Source organism: Falco peregrinus, chromosome 2 (genome assembly GCF_023634155.1).
Source record: "Falco peregrinus isolate bFalPer1 chromosome 2, bFalPer1.pri, whole genome shotgun sequence".
NCBI lineage: Eukaryota > Metazoa > Chordata > Aves > Falconiformes > Falconidae > Falco > Falco peregrinus.
In genome coordinates this window covers 34,710,403-34,725,530 of record NC_073722.1, presented here as the reverse complement: position 1 = coordinate 34,725,530, position 15,128 = coordinate 34,710,403, and the positions used below count along the sequence as shown (strand labels likewise).

The 15,128-nt window shown below is 43.4% G+C and overlaps 1 protein-coding gene across 10 annotated transcripts in view; it reads right to left on the bottom strand.

Moving 5' to 3' along the window:
• The window catches only part of LCORL (ligand dependent nuclear receptor corepressor like), an 85,623-nt gene extending 73,803 nt beyond the window's left edge, over positions 1 to 11,820 (bottom strand). For 4 of the 10 annotated variants that reach the window (XM_055797854.1, XM_055797853.1, XM_055797855.1 and 1 more), the window contains exon 1: positions 11,617 to 11,820. In XM_055797854.1, the coding sequence (XP_055653829.1) occupies positions 11,617 to 11,764 (148 nt within the window). In that variant the 5' untranslated portion in view covers positions 11,765 to 11,820. The remainder of the gene's footprint in view (positions 1 to 11,616) is intronic. The other 6 variants (XM_055797860.1, XM_055797858.1, XM_055797859.1 and 3 more) reach the window with 3 other exon arrangements.
• Between the last annotated feature and the right edge of the window lie 3,308 nt (positions 11,821 to 15,128).

Below are 15,128 nucleotides of genomic sequence, written 5' to 3'. Positions count from 1 at the left end.
ATCTGACATCCATCTCCAAAAGCTTTAAAAACTTCCCAGATAACAGAGGTAAAGTCCTTGCGTAGATAAGCAATGGGTAAAACATGTAAGTAAACCGTTAGTTTTCACAGCAGGTCACAATCAAGAGTGTCCCTGGGTTGCCTTTGTTCTTCCACCCAAAGAGATGATCTAATGAAGTGACAATCCACTGCCCAGTACAGTCTAGTATTAGCAGCAAAGAAAATGAAGAGCATCAGTGGAACTTCAAAATATTGAGGTATCAAGGTGGCAAAATTGAGGAATATTACCAAGTACATATTAAGCTAAATAGTGGAGAAAGCAGATCTTCATATTACATAGACAGTAACGGGCTTTGAACTGACATCACTCAAGTTTTAGCTTGGGGTTCAAATACACAGTTCTGTGGAAGGCTGAGCTCTGTAAAGGGCATGTCAAATGCTTTGACGTCTTAAAGGAAGATCTCCTGCATTGCTTCCTGGTTTGTCACCACAAATTCAAGATCACATCAGTGTGAATACACGCAGTTCTAGTTTTGCCACCTCAAGAAGAGAGCAGAACTAAGATGAAAGAAGAAAGGAGGGAAGAATGATCAAATTTAATAAACAGCTTCTCTACAAGGAACATGTAAGAACTCTTCGGTTTGGGAGATGGAAGAGATGGCCAAGGGAAGATAAATCAGGTCTTCATAAAAAAAAAAAATTGGAAAAAATCTCAAACCCACATAAATAGGAAACATCTCTGCCATCCACTGCTTTTTTAAAGTAATGGCTTCATATGGTGCTTCTTGCTTTGGGACAAACAGAAGTCACATAATATAACCAGGGGACACCTGAGATACACTGAAGTTTTATGTTGCTTTGAAATAACACATCTATGCAGAATCAACAATAACTTATGGCAGAATAATCTAGTAGATTAGTTATAAAAAAACCAAGAAAAATGTTATTTCTCCCAAGGATCAAGACAAGTGTCAATGAAGGCTAGAAGATTTCATAAATATCATTATAATTTTTCCCTAGCAGTCCCCCACTGGCTGCAGACAGTAGATCCTAGACTAATCAGACTTGCTGTGATGTAGTAGAGCTGTTCTTATCTTATGATGCAAAGACAGATTATTATGACCCCCATTTAACATGGTCTAGACCATACTTTGTCTGAAATACTGTTTAGTATGACTCTCTAGAACCCATTCAAACTGAAACAGGAGGAAAGGGAAATACTCAAACAAATCACAAGAACAAAGTGCTTATTATAGCCTCTATTCCGCAATTGGGACTGTACCACAGTGCAGACAGTAAACTTTGGACAGTATATGCTATTAGCAGTCTGCACTAGCTTGTACATTTGTAGCTACATTTTTTTCACTTGTCTGTGAACTAGTAGTTTAAAATTCAAATCCACTACAGCAACTTTTGAGTGATTAGTGCTCATTATCCATTAACACTCAGGTTTTACTATGCTAAATAAGCAGTATCATCTGAATATATGGAAGGGGAAATGAGAAAAATAGAAGGGAAAACCCCTAAATGACAGCATTGCCACAATGCATAAAAACTGGGGATAAATTAAGGCTGGAAGTGTCCTAACTTCTAGTCAGAATCAGTTTGGGATCCATTTCCAAAACCAAACAATTACGTCCTTCGAAACAGCTACCGATTAGCATGTGAAAAACCGATAACAAGGTAGCAGACTTCTGGACCTGGCAAGACTGCCAGAGACTGACATTTCCTGAATAAGGTGGTAGGAAGAAGCATACACCCCTCTTCCTCAAGCACCATGAGATAGGATACCTAGCAGCAGTTCATATAGAAAGAAACAGATGAAATTACACTTGGAGAAAGACATCATGACAATTTTCTGACCAAAAGATGGAAAGTATAATTTGCCTTAGTGAGCATGTTTGTGGTGAAGATGCTCCATATAGAAACATACAAAAGTCAAAAGCTGAGAGAAAACTATTTGTGGAGACACAAAGTTGTCAAGATTGCTTTAATGTCACTGATGATAAAAGGTTTGGAAGCAAAGGCAAACAGGTGGTTTCAAGGAGAAATCAAAGACAGGAAACAACTACTTATGAAAGTTGAAGGATGGAGAGATAGGGTGGTCCAGGAAGAATAAGAAAATTTAAGGAGTATGAACCAGAACCACACATAAGTCCGCAGTCACCGCATTATTTAGCTGGTAGCACAGCAAACTTTTGGAGACAAGAGTTTGGCGCAGTTAGCACTACAGCCCTTATACAGAGCAGTCTAAGGCAGCAGTAGATCCTATTTTTCTTCCCTCATCAGATGGCTAACACCAGAATGACCTACATCTGAACTACAGGTCACAAAGCAGGAGCCATTAGACAATCCTCCCCCATATTAAGATTAGGGGGCTTAATAGCTCCACTTGTGAAGATCTGACTTTACCTATTTAACTGGGCCTTGCTGTGGCATGCTCTCTGTTCCGTGAGCCAAACCGACAGCTGCAATCACAAGCTGGAGTCTTTTAAAGCAGTCTTCTATAATCTACATCATATACAGCAGCAATATTAGTTAACTGTTAATCAAAATATGTCCAGTAGTTTTGCACAAGTAGTAGTTTAACCTGGCATTATGAAACAGTGTAGTGCTTTTAGAACAGAAAATAAAACTTGTAAATAACATGTGCAAAGCTTTTTGACAGTAGTTATAAAAAGCAGCCACATATTCAACCCTGATTAATTACACTGCCCCCTGACCTATTAGTGGCTCAGCAGACTAGAAATGCACTAAAGTTAGTTTATAAAGCAGTGGAATTTTGACTGTGAAAACTACTATTCATATGTAATATTTTTAACTAGCCTTTAATTAAGATGATTTGAAGAAGCTGGGAACTGTGGAATGAGGAAAATAAATATTTATAATGTGAAAATTAAGCATTTTTGAAAGCAGTTGGTAGCATTTTAGAATAAAACATGTTGCAAAACAACATTTTTTTTCCAATGAACAGCTCTTCAAATGCGAGTAATCAATCCCCAGGTGCCACAAAAGCTAGGATGTCTTGTAATTGGAAAGCAGGACCCTAGCAAGTTATACAGAAACTGAAAGCTGAGGATCATAGTTAAAGCAGTCACAAATTCAGTAAGCTTTTGTTTACCAACAGACTATAAAAGAAAAATTCACATCTAGTGATACTTACTCAGCTCTCACTGCTACTATTCAACACATGCTGCTACAGAGATGCAAGCCTGGATGGATGTTGAGAACCAAACAATTAAAAGCAGTAACTTTATTTATAAAAAAGCAGAGACTCCAGAAGAATTTTGCAAAGAAGAAAACTTTATGTAAGAAGGGGTTAATCCAGCTGCTCAAGACTGCACAGGAAGCTGGTCTGTGCCAGAAATGGAAAGAAAAAGATGACAACCTTACACGTGGGTCTTTGATCTGCAGAGTCATGTGCTGCTGACCACAGCCCATAGAAAGAAATTCAGCCTCTACCCCCCCAACGCATTTCTGCGGATTCAGAGTTGCCTGCTCTTTGTAATATGCCTTCTACAACCTTATAAACTCAAACAGATGAGCCATTACCATCCATCTTCCCTTCCCGGCTCTCTCCTCACCTCTTCCTGGCTTCTTTATGCCTTTAGTGGATGGAAGGATGAAGTGGTAGATTAGCAGTAGAAAAAAACAAACCAACTAACCACATAAAAAAACCCAAACCCACCTTGTTTGAGGGTGTAAAGTTGTTTTATGTATGGTAGCTAAATTTATAATGCCATCCTTTTTTCAGAAGTTTAATACTAGACATGTGAATCACACAAATTCAGTTCCGTTCCAACCTATCTTATGAAAGTTCCCTCCAAGCACACGGAAGAAAGCAAGGTTCAAGAATAACATAAAAGACAGCGGTCCTAACTGGGATGAAGAATTTTAGGTTAGCGAAGTCTATAAAGCTCTGGCTGACCTCTACATTTTACATAAAGACACCGAACATTAAAGGTTAGAATAACAGCCTTGTTTGAAGCCCTAATACTTGTGTCACATTCAGGAATAAGGGATCCATTGTAACTATCTATTCAAAACACCCATATAATACAGCTGAAAAGTAAAAAAGGTGAGGGCGGATAAGGGGAAGAGGTACTAATTTTTCTCACTTTAGCTATAGGTAGTACAAGCTTTGGCTACTTGCCAGTAGCTGAGGAATACAGCTCCTCAACAGCATACACTGATCTGATAAGTTCACCAGCATGACACATTCCTATTACACAACTACTAGTACTTATTACTATAGCAAGACAGTTCACTAGACTCAACTAACAGGAAACCAACCCAGAGCAACAACAACAAAATCACAGTAGCCACCCTGCCCCCCCCCCCCCCCAACTTAAACCAGAAGGGCCATTCATTGTTACATGAGACAAGTTCCAGTACAAAGGGAGAACAAATGGAAAGATGTTATTAAGAAGAGCAAGAGCACAGTACCACTCACAATCTTGATCAGGATGACGTTCATCCAACTTAGTTTTCACCTTACTTCAAACCCCCAAAAAAATGTTGCTAAAATAGGCAATTACTAAAAATCAGAAGCCTTGTTCTCTCCAGCAAAGCTACTTATACTTGACTCACAAGAAAAAGCAGGTACATAGTAAACCCGATTAGGAAACTGATCCAAGTTAAACTAGATCTGACCTTTTCTTTCCTATTCTTCCTCCTACCATGTTTTCCCTCCTGTTTTCTAGGTTAGCATTAAGCTAGAGTAGTTACACAGTCTAGTTTGTTGAACTGTTTAGTAAATGAATGCTCATACCAGTTGACGTAAATCATGAAGGTAGGCACAGTGAGTCCGGAAAGAAAATAAAATTGCGTTATGCATCAACAAAAAAAACCCCCGAAAGTTACCAACCTCAAGCATTAGCACACAGTTATTGAAAGCCCATTCAAAGGAAGGATTGAAACAGAGTTGCAGTGACACTATCTGTACTTCATTGTTTTAGTTTACACAAACTCCAGCTTAGGAAAATCTTAGTGCCTACAACGTAGGAAGGCTATCAGAGTTTAAATTTGTCAGCTCAACACCAGCCACATAAAAAAGTAAACAGCTACCATATAAGAATATACAGTAAGAAAGTTCAAGCTATGCCTAAAAACATTGACAAGGATTACAGTAGTTCCTGGAACACTTAAAAATTGAACTGCTTCCATATACTGGTATCTAGAAATAAGGAGCACCAAAACCATAATCAGAGGTGTTATCAACATTAATCAATATGTGTGTATCCATTTGCATGCCCTGCCACACATTTCAATTCTGAGAGCAAAGAACTCAAAGCATTGCTTGCACCCTGCAGTCCATGGATTAGTCTGTGTAGCAGGCAGTTTTGTCTTTCATAAAATTTTGCTCCATTCATCCTTACAATTGCAGGTTCACAAGAGATCAGTGAACTTGTACAGCATCTACTGCTAGATGCGCAGAACTTCCTCCCTTGCCTTTTAAACTAAGCCTCTGGGTATCATTAAGGTAACTTTTCTTGTACAGTTTTCCCAAGTAAAAATTTGTCTCAAGACTCAAACATAACATGTCCCTTCAAAAACACATGATGACAGCAGTAAGCAATTACTTCTTCCTGAGAGAATGAGTTGAAATGGATTGTGAAAGGATATGGAAAAGAAGCTGATTTAACACTATATATTTGAAACAAAGTTAATTCAACACAAGCCAAACAAACCCCATGTGTTTTCTCTTAATTCAGTCTGAGGACAGTTAATGTGACGCATACACTACAGCAACTTCCAATGACATTATACACATACTGGCAATTTTTCCTCTTTTGTCAACCTGCTTAATTTAGGGGAAACCAGGCTGGTATGTTTAGGGCTATGTTCCATTCTTGGCAGCTGACAGCATCATAGGCAGCTAAACCAATCCAATGGCTTATTTCTGCTATTACTCATCCTGCTTCTGTTTCACTGTCCCATCCCTGTCCTTGTGCTAGCATCAGCATCCATCTTTTCTGGGGAGGTAGGTTGGTTGGTTGGCTGTTTTTTGCAAACCCCTAACTCTTCTCAACAGACTGCTGACTGGCTACTGAGTTAAAGCAGATCAGACAGTGGTCCAATGAGTGCTGATGCAAGTATACAAGCAACAGGAACATGTAGTCAAGATTGTGATTTCTCCACTCTGGTAATAGTTCTGTGAGACATGATGATGCAAGATGGCACTTTAACGTATTCTTAAGATTGCAGTGCCATAATAAGTGTTCAGTGCTAATGTTGACTTGCACACCTGCCTCTGATACCAGTTTGAGCTATTCCTTTACATGATACCATCTTCACCCACTGCATCAAAAACTGTCTGTGAACCTGTGCTATGATTCTGATCTAGATTCAATTTCTGTTCTTCCAACACTTGCAGTAATGCCGAGATTACTTCCCTGATCTCTTTTACAACTGGAATCACTCCAAGAGTTTCACATCATAGCTCAACGCACGACAGATCCACAGGAACACTTTAAACCAGTATTACTACCCATCATACTGGATGATGGCACTGTGGTCACAGCAAGCTTGTTTGCCATTTCAAGAAGCCAGAGAGCCAAGGAAGCAAAAGAATTGAAAGCAGGTATAATTTTGAAATCATTCTTGCATACAGTCTGTTAATGGCTTGACAGGTAATAGAGCATTGAGCCATCAAAACAATCACTAGCAGATACACACATACATTATAGATGTATAGCAAAATAACTAGTTCTGCCACTACTATTGCAGCAACTGCAGAAAGTCACCCAAAACTGCCAGTAGTATTACAAAAAAAGTAACACTAAGCTGCTGCGAAGTACTTAGAGCCACAATGAAAGTGAGAACACTTCTGCTTAGTATCTTTATTCCCACAATAAGTACTTAATGCAAGCCTGGGGATCACACCAAATGCAGTAGCTACAAATTTTTTGGTTGGGAGTGAGGTGGGGAATGTTCCTCTACCTGGAAAGTGCACTTGAGACCCCTCATGTTCAAAAATAGTAAGCTGGAGCAGAAGTTCAAGTATTTTTTAAAAAATATTGAAAGACTAGATGCATCAAAACACAGTTAGATGCACCAATGTATCCCAGTTTAGAAGGACAAAAGTCTGAAAAAATATAACATGAGTAAAGGAGTATTTGTATGCTAGATTTCACAAGCATACAAAAATGGATTTTCACTTTGATCACATTTCAGTTTTTATAAGAAACCAATACCAAGGCTATTTCCTGTCAAATGTGTGCCACTGAGCTGCAGCAGAGGAACAGTAAAACTTCTACCCTTCCCCTCCCCCAAACAGCAATATTTTTTTTTTAAATAGTTGAAATAATATTTTAAACTTTCATTTTCACAATGAAAGGTTATTCAGAGTTTTTTTATATTTTCACAATAAAATGCAATGCCATAGCAAGAAGATTCAATATCCATGACTGGAGTTACCTGGCACTTTCCATTAAAAAGCCGCAAGTTACTGCTCCAAACTCCACTGTAGGCTTCTGTGACAACACTATAAAAAGCACCACCTGATGAAGCTTTTTCTTGCACCCAGCAACTACTAGGTCTCTCCTCTGTGCCTACTTCATGAAAGTTATGGGTACTCAATATACTTGCTAACACTCTACTTGCAAAGTTCAAACAAAATTGGTCAGTGGGATCAATGACTGCTTGGAAAATGGCATAAATCCTGTTTCTTAAGGCTGACCACAGTATGAAGCTAGACTTTTATAAAAGCTCCATACTAGCAAAGCCTCCCAATCCAATGGCATGCATTTAACCAATTCACATTACAAAGCTTTTTTAACCCTTCTGATATTCATCTCTTGCAATTTAAGCCACCACAGAGCTCAGTTGCTGGCTAAGTTCAGTACTTCAAGTCTGAGCTTTCTGACACTTTTCCATAAACATAGAATTTAGAATTAGGGTATTTTGTTTGTTAGTTATGCACAAAGACTGTACCTTGGACAAAACATACCAGTGAGTGGTGCTATAAACAGTACTTGTTAGCACATATTATGCTGTAAGAACACCAACAGAATCAAGATCTTCAGGTGCCTTCTAAGAGCATTTAGTTTTGAACTCTTGATCAAGTCATGCAAGGAGTTAGGCACATCTATAAGCACAAGTCTAGGCATCTTAGGAATGTCAGCACTCAACAAAACGTACACAAAGATTACCTACCACCTGAACAGCTATTTTGTACTGAACACCTCTTTAGTATTTCTATGAATATATTCATTCACTTACAAATCTGAAGTCTTTTGTACCTTCAGATATGTTTAGATACCAAATAAGAGAATTCTCAGTAATGTCAGTGAAATTTTATTGCCTTTTTTCTTTTCCAATTTTTAAAATGCTTAAACATTTGTACCCAAGACTTTATATCATATTCTGCAGGTCACAAATTAATGTAACAGGCTGGCAAAACCCAAGCTTTTAATTCTGAAGTCCATGCAGTATTCAAGTTTGCAACTAGGTTTTGAGAAACAAACAATTCAGCAATTGAGCCCTTCAAGCATAAGTCCCTAACCATCAATGAACTTCAAGCACACAGTATAGTGTAAGCAACTGAATATTATTTCTGTCTCAATGTTGCGGATATGAACAATCTGTCAACTACAAGCCCCAGGCTAGACGATCACTGTCTTGGAGGTATTATCTCTGGCTCAGTTTACCATATTCATAAATTAAGTGGATGGGGAATGCTTTACAGATAAAGGATTTCAAAATGCTCAAGTGATTATACTACAGAAATGTAAACATCAAATTTAGTATCAACATGGTAAGTGATACCAGACATCAAAATAAAGTTACTTATCCAAAGGGTTTAGCAAAAACAATATGACATTTTCAAGGAGTCTGTACTTTCTTGCTTTGTTCCCTGAACATAATGCTTAACAAATGATATCACCTTTCAATATTTTTTTTAATTAAAAAAAAAAAGCAAAGGGTAGAATGATCTGAGACTTTTGTTGGTGGGTTTTGTTTTTTTTTTTTTTAGGGCAGTAAGCTAGTTCAAGAAATGGGGCAGGCTACTACTTTACCACATAATTTTCCTCACTTTGCAACAAATGTGTGATTCTTGAGAAGAATGAAAAAAGAAAAAAAAGTTATGCCAGATCCATCAAATTCACCACTCCTCTCACACCACGTTGCCATTTCAGCCATCAACCGAACAACTTTTCAGACCTTCCACTTAACACTAAGTTTGCTACACTCTTCAGATCCTTAGAAACATTTTGCCGAGAAAACACAATTAACCATTTTTACTTTGGAAGCTGATTTGAGCTAACCGAGGAGGCCATTTTACACCTACAGAATTTCAAAGGAGTAAAGAAAAAAAAAAACCAAACAACAAGCCAAAGATGTTAAGGGTACTCTACGTCCATTATCCTGACTACTCACTTTCTTGCCACTTTGTTTACATTTTCTCTCAGATAAGGGCTGCTCAACAGGCATGCCAAGTAACAGTTCTTAACAAAGGTAGCTCTTGACTATTAAACCATAACCGATGTCCTTCCTCCTTAGCAGTTGTCAATCATTTCAGGGCTCCTTTCCATTAATTGAATTTTGCATTATGAACATAAAAATCTATCATATCCTAAATAATTATATTTCACACTGATTGCACTGTTGTGTTGCTTCACACTCACTTTTCTCCTTCTTGGAACAAAAATTATATTACCATTTTACACTTTGCAATTCTCAGTGAAAGAGCAACCAAAAAAACCCCAAAAAACAACTTTGAAGAAGCTCCCTAACCACAATAGGTCTGCCCATCAGAAGACCCAATGTATGGTGATTTTTTTTTTTTTTTATGGAGCATTCATTACATTTCTTTGCAGCCCTTGTCAGTGTTGGTCATGCTGTGCAATAGCATTCCCTGAGCACATCCAGCAGCATACCATTACCAACTGAAAGTCCCTTCAGTCACCAACTGTCAAGCAGACTTTTAGGATTTTAATTTAAATCTAAAACTGAAATGACTTTAAATAACAGGTAAACAGAGGAACGGCCACTTATATACTGTGAGATATTAGCCCATCAGATTTATTACAGCATCTGTGTCAATGACCTACCTTTCCCTATATATACTAATTAAACTGCATTCTTTCCACAAGAAGCGTTGTCTAATGTATTAGTGTACAGAAAGACATAAACATTGTTTTCCTAAACAGTAGTATAAAAGCTCAAAGACGGTGCAAGTGTACACAGGTATCATAATATATAGACAGGTGTTATAACAGGTGTTTAAAAGTGTTACTGGGGCAACACTGCAAGAACAAGAAGTACATGCGCATGAAACAGCTACCAAGTTACTGAAAATATGTAAAAAAACCCCACAAACTCGGACAAAACTAATTGCCTGCAATTATGTGTACCTACTCGTTAGATATTTACTTCTTTCTTTGATCTCGTCTGAAGCACAGGCAGAAACACTGAATGAACTGCTGCTTACCCTCCCCGCTACACCTGTGTTTCCACCGCTCAGCCATCAGGGAGGATCAGCACTGACACTAGCGTGCTGCTTGAAGATCAAGGGGTTTACCTATTTCCCTAAGAAGGGAAACGGCTGTTGAAACGATACAAACGAGCAGTTCCTGGCATCAAAGTGTTCGCTCCCCCTCCAAACATTATAAAAAAAAAAAAAAAAAAGGAAAAAAGGGAAAAGAACCAACAAAAAAGAGAAAAGCACACAAACCGCACCCCAACCCCCACACCCCCGCCCCGCGGCGGCGGCACACGTAACGAGCGCCAGCGCTGGCAGCGGGCAGGCTGCCCGCGGGGAAGGGGCAGCGGAAGCCGGGGCAGAGGCGCGAGCCGTTACCCCGGCGGGCCGCGGCGGAGCGTGCGCCCTCCCGGTCGGAGCGGAGCGGCCCCGGCCTCCCCCGGCCCCCGCCGCCGGGGCTCTCCCCGCGCGGGAACGCCGCCGGGGCGGCCGCCAGGGATCGCGCTCCCCCGCCCCCCGCCCAGACACGCGGGGAAGTCACGTGACCCGGGGGAACCTCACGGCACGAGAGCCACCGGGGCAGCCCCGGGGGCGGGGGGGAAGGAGTGCGAGGGGAGAACTGCCGTCGCCATGACAACTTCCAGGGGGGTGGGAAAACTTCAAATCCCAACCGTCAGTGCAGGAGCGGCTCCCTCTTAAAGGCGCACACACACACGCACACACAGGCGGGCTCCCTCCCCCCCTCCACCCCCTAGGCACTGGCGATGGAGGAGGAGAGGAGGGGGGCAGCCACCGGCACTCACCGCGCCGACGGGAAACCGAGACAAAAGGACCCGAGCCGAGAAGGGGTCTCGGTCGATGGCGAAGGGAGGGACCGAGCAGCCCCGGCCGAAGCCGTAACACCCACCCGCCGCTGCCTTGAGGCGGCTTAGGACCTTCGCTCTCTCCCACAGACCCCGTCTCCGCTTCCGCCGTCCGAGAAAGCCGCTGGAGCCGCTCCTCCATTCCCGCTACGCCCCTCCGCCCACCCCAGCGACCCGGCTCAGGGCGCCGAGCCCGCTCCCCCGCGGGGAGACCCCGCTCCCCGCCTCGCCCCCCCGTTCTCCTCAGGAGCCCCGCTGCCTGCCTGCCCGCCGTCGCCCCGCGACGGCCGGGGTACCCCGCCGCCCCCCCCACCCCCCGCTCTCTTACCCACACAGTGCATGAGCCGGTGCCGCCAGGAGTCGAGTTCTCGGCGGACTCCCCTGCGCTCCGCCGTGCAGCGGGGGCTCCGGCACTGGGAGGCGGCGGCAGGAGGAGCAGGAGCCGCGGCGGCCATTCTGTCTGTTCCCTTTTCCATCTGCCTCTGACCTCACGCCCGCTCATTTACATACGAGCGCGCGCTCCCCCGGCTCCTCTCCCTCCCCCCCCCCCCCTTGCCTCGTCGAGCGCGTGCCCGCGCCCATCTTTCCCCCCCCCACCCCCAGCTCAGCATCCGGGGCGGGGAGCGCGCGCCGCCTGGCGGGGTGATTGACACGTGTCCCCGCTCCCCGCGGCGTCCCCCGCCCGGCCGCGGGCCCTCCCGGGCCCCATTCTGCCCCGGCGGAGAGCGGGCCGGATCGGTAACCGGGCCGAAAGCGGGCGCCCCCTCCCTCCCCACCGCCGCCCCGTTTCCCATCCGTGTCCCCCCCCGGCCTACAACTCCCGCAGGGCAGCGCGCCACCTGCTCCGGCCCAGCCAGGGCAGGCGGCAGCAATGCACGCCGGGAGCTGTAGTTCGCGGGGGGAGGAGGAACGGTGCCCACCCCCGGCGCTTTCCCCGCCGGGGAGACGCCGCGCACGGTCCTTCCGACGGCTCCGAACCCCGGCACCTCAGAGCGGCCCTCGCCCCGCGCCTGCCAGCACCGCCGCTCGGCCGGCGGCAGCTCGGGGTTAAGAGGATTTCAAAGAACCGGCGCTGGGCTTGCCCCCATCCCACGGTCCGCCCCGGGTGCTGGCCGTGGCAGGGCTTGCCCGCGGGCCCCCCGCAGGCTCTAACACCCGCTCAGCCACACCTGACCCCCCGGGCTGCTGCCCATGATGGCAGCCCGTTCCCCGCCTCCCCTTATCGCACCACCTGCGCGGGCGCGGCTGCCAGACGAGGGAAGGTGCAGTGCTGTGCCTTCCTAACGAGCTCGCCACACTCACTCCCTAGGGAGAGTTTGAAAGTTCCCTAAACCGCTGCTCAGTTCACCAGAATGTTTTTAACGGCTTTGCCTTCAGCCTGCTTTTTGTGAGGGTGTTGATCCCGTAGAGTCAGACAGGGAGGTAAACTGGGGACCGGTGTCACACAGAACGCAGCGTTATCTCCCCCCTTTTGGAAAAGACTAGTGAGGAAACCAAACTGACTTGCTTCCAGTTAAGTGTCTGGGAGCATGTCCGGGAAAGCTTACTATCAACCCATGAATGACTTCAGAACTAAAGTCGGATTAAGAGAACTGCAACAAAGTTAACACACAAACGCCAGATTGTATTACTTGGAGCATTTGACAACCACTTGGACAGTCAGTTTTACTGCTCTGTGCAGTCACCCTCATGCTGTACCACTAGACTCCAGCAGAAGACAGACATCCCTCAGCACCAGCCTAATGTGACAATTGCTACCCATGCCTTGCAAGAGAGCAATTAGCAGTCTTGAATTCCCCAGACAGAAAAATCAAGATCTTGCTGTTTTCTCAGATCCTGGTGTGTCTTTGAGTGCCTCCTCCTCCCCCATGCTCCCCTTCTCAGAACAGTCTTTGTATGCAGCTTTACTTCAGCAAGAAATGGCGTTTTCTGTGCGCATTTGCAGGCCATGATAGGAAACAGAATTTAATAAGGCCGTAGAAAAGAAAGACACCCTTGCTTCTCCCCTCCCTCCTCCATAAGGGTTGAAGGAGCAATGCTGGAAAGAATCATGTCACCCCTACCTATACACTTATTTGTTTTCTTGTGCTAGAGGATGAGCAGAGTTAACAACAGCAGGACTGTGTCAAAGCTGCAGAGGAGCTTCAACTGTCAACAAAGAACGGGAAGCCATTCCCCACTTACTCATCCCTCTACATAATCTGTGTAGAGTGTCAGTGCAACCAGAAGCAGGGCTATTTGGGAATGGAGCCCTTACTACCATTCAGTGGAGCATTTCAGGAGAATGGCGAGACTGGAAGTACAGATGAAAAGGCAGCCTATTTCTTCCCCTAGCTTTTCGTTGTGGCAGCCAGCAAAAAATAACAAGCAGCTGCTTGCCAGTCTCCTTCACCTCAAATCTGCTGTGAATACCTTGGCTCTCTTATTTGCACTGGACTTCCAAAGAGCAACAAAAATCATCAGTCTTGCATCAGAGAAATGGCAAAAACCAAGGCAACTCTGGGAAGGCACTGTCAAACCCCACACAAATGAAAATGCAACCTTATTCAGATAGACTGCATCACTTTCAAACTAATAATATCCTCCAGTAAAAAACAATTTTTTTGCCATAAAAAGGACTTAAAAAAAAAATCTGTTACCCATTTGCTTCTCCTGCAAACCTTCCATGGTGGATATTTCCTTCTGAACTTCTGAAAGATGTTCTTTTTTTTGCAGTTAAAGACATATTCAGGGATTGCTTGCAGAGCACGGCCCTGAAGGTCAGTTCTGCTTCCAGTGGAATGAACAAAACTTTGGTAACAGATCGCAGGTCATGTCTTTTCTTGTAAAGAAATTTCATAAAAAAATAAACTTTGTCACTTCTGTAAACAGCTAATTGAGCTTAATGATTTCAACGCACAGGGGTTTTAAACACTGTTCATTTAACTGGATCCCTGAGGTTATCTGACATGAACCAGTTTTGTAGGGACACCATTGCCCACACCTGAAAAGTTTTCTTTTGAGATGTCTATGATTAAATAAAGAGCAGAGAAGAAACTGCACGCCCCCGCCCTTTTTTAATTCATCACACTTCTTGTAGTTTGAAAGTTCCTCCTGTTTGAGAGACTTCCTCATGCATGAAAGAAAAAAGAAGTAAACCTGGCTAACAAAGTTGGTGGGTAGATTTCAGGGAGCAGGATGAGGAAAGGGGAAAGAAGGAATTTCAAACTGAGCTTTTATAGTTGCCTAGATTTTGAACTCCTAGGCCTTCTGAAAATACTGCCTAGATATCAGACATGCTGTAGAGACTAGGTTTTGAAACAGTCCCTCCCTTTGAGTTGTTCTGTTCTTCCAAACTTAAAACTGAACCAGGTAACTCAAGGATCCTGCTTTGTCAAACCGTCAAGGTTGTTATTTTTACATTAGCTGCACTGTTTTTTCTTCTCTATGAAAATGACTTTCCAGCCAAGAAGTCACTTCTTATGTGGATTTGTACTTGATTTTATAGAAGCAGCTCCACTTTTCTGAGCAAGGGTTGAATCAAAACTCCAAGGCTGATGGAGGGGCAGAAGCTGGAGCAGTGAGGGATAATTTTGATTTAGTTAATTTTAGCTACCTATCCTAGCTTATTTTTATGGGATCTGAGAGTCAGTTACTTAGAAATGGCTCTGGAGGCAAAGTCCAGTGCAATTTTGTTTGAAGCTACAGGAATTATTACTGCTTTTCTTTCTGTATGTTTCATCTCACATTAATTTGAGGGTAAAGAGAAACTAGAATTGTCACAGATGCTTACAGTTTGATACCACAACCCCATCAAAATCTGACATTTTGAATTAATTTTTTTGAACACACATTGGGGAG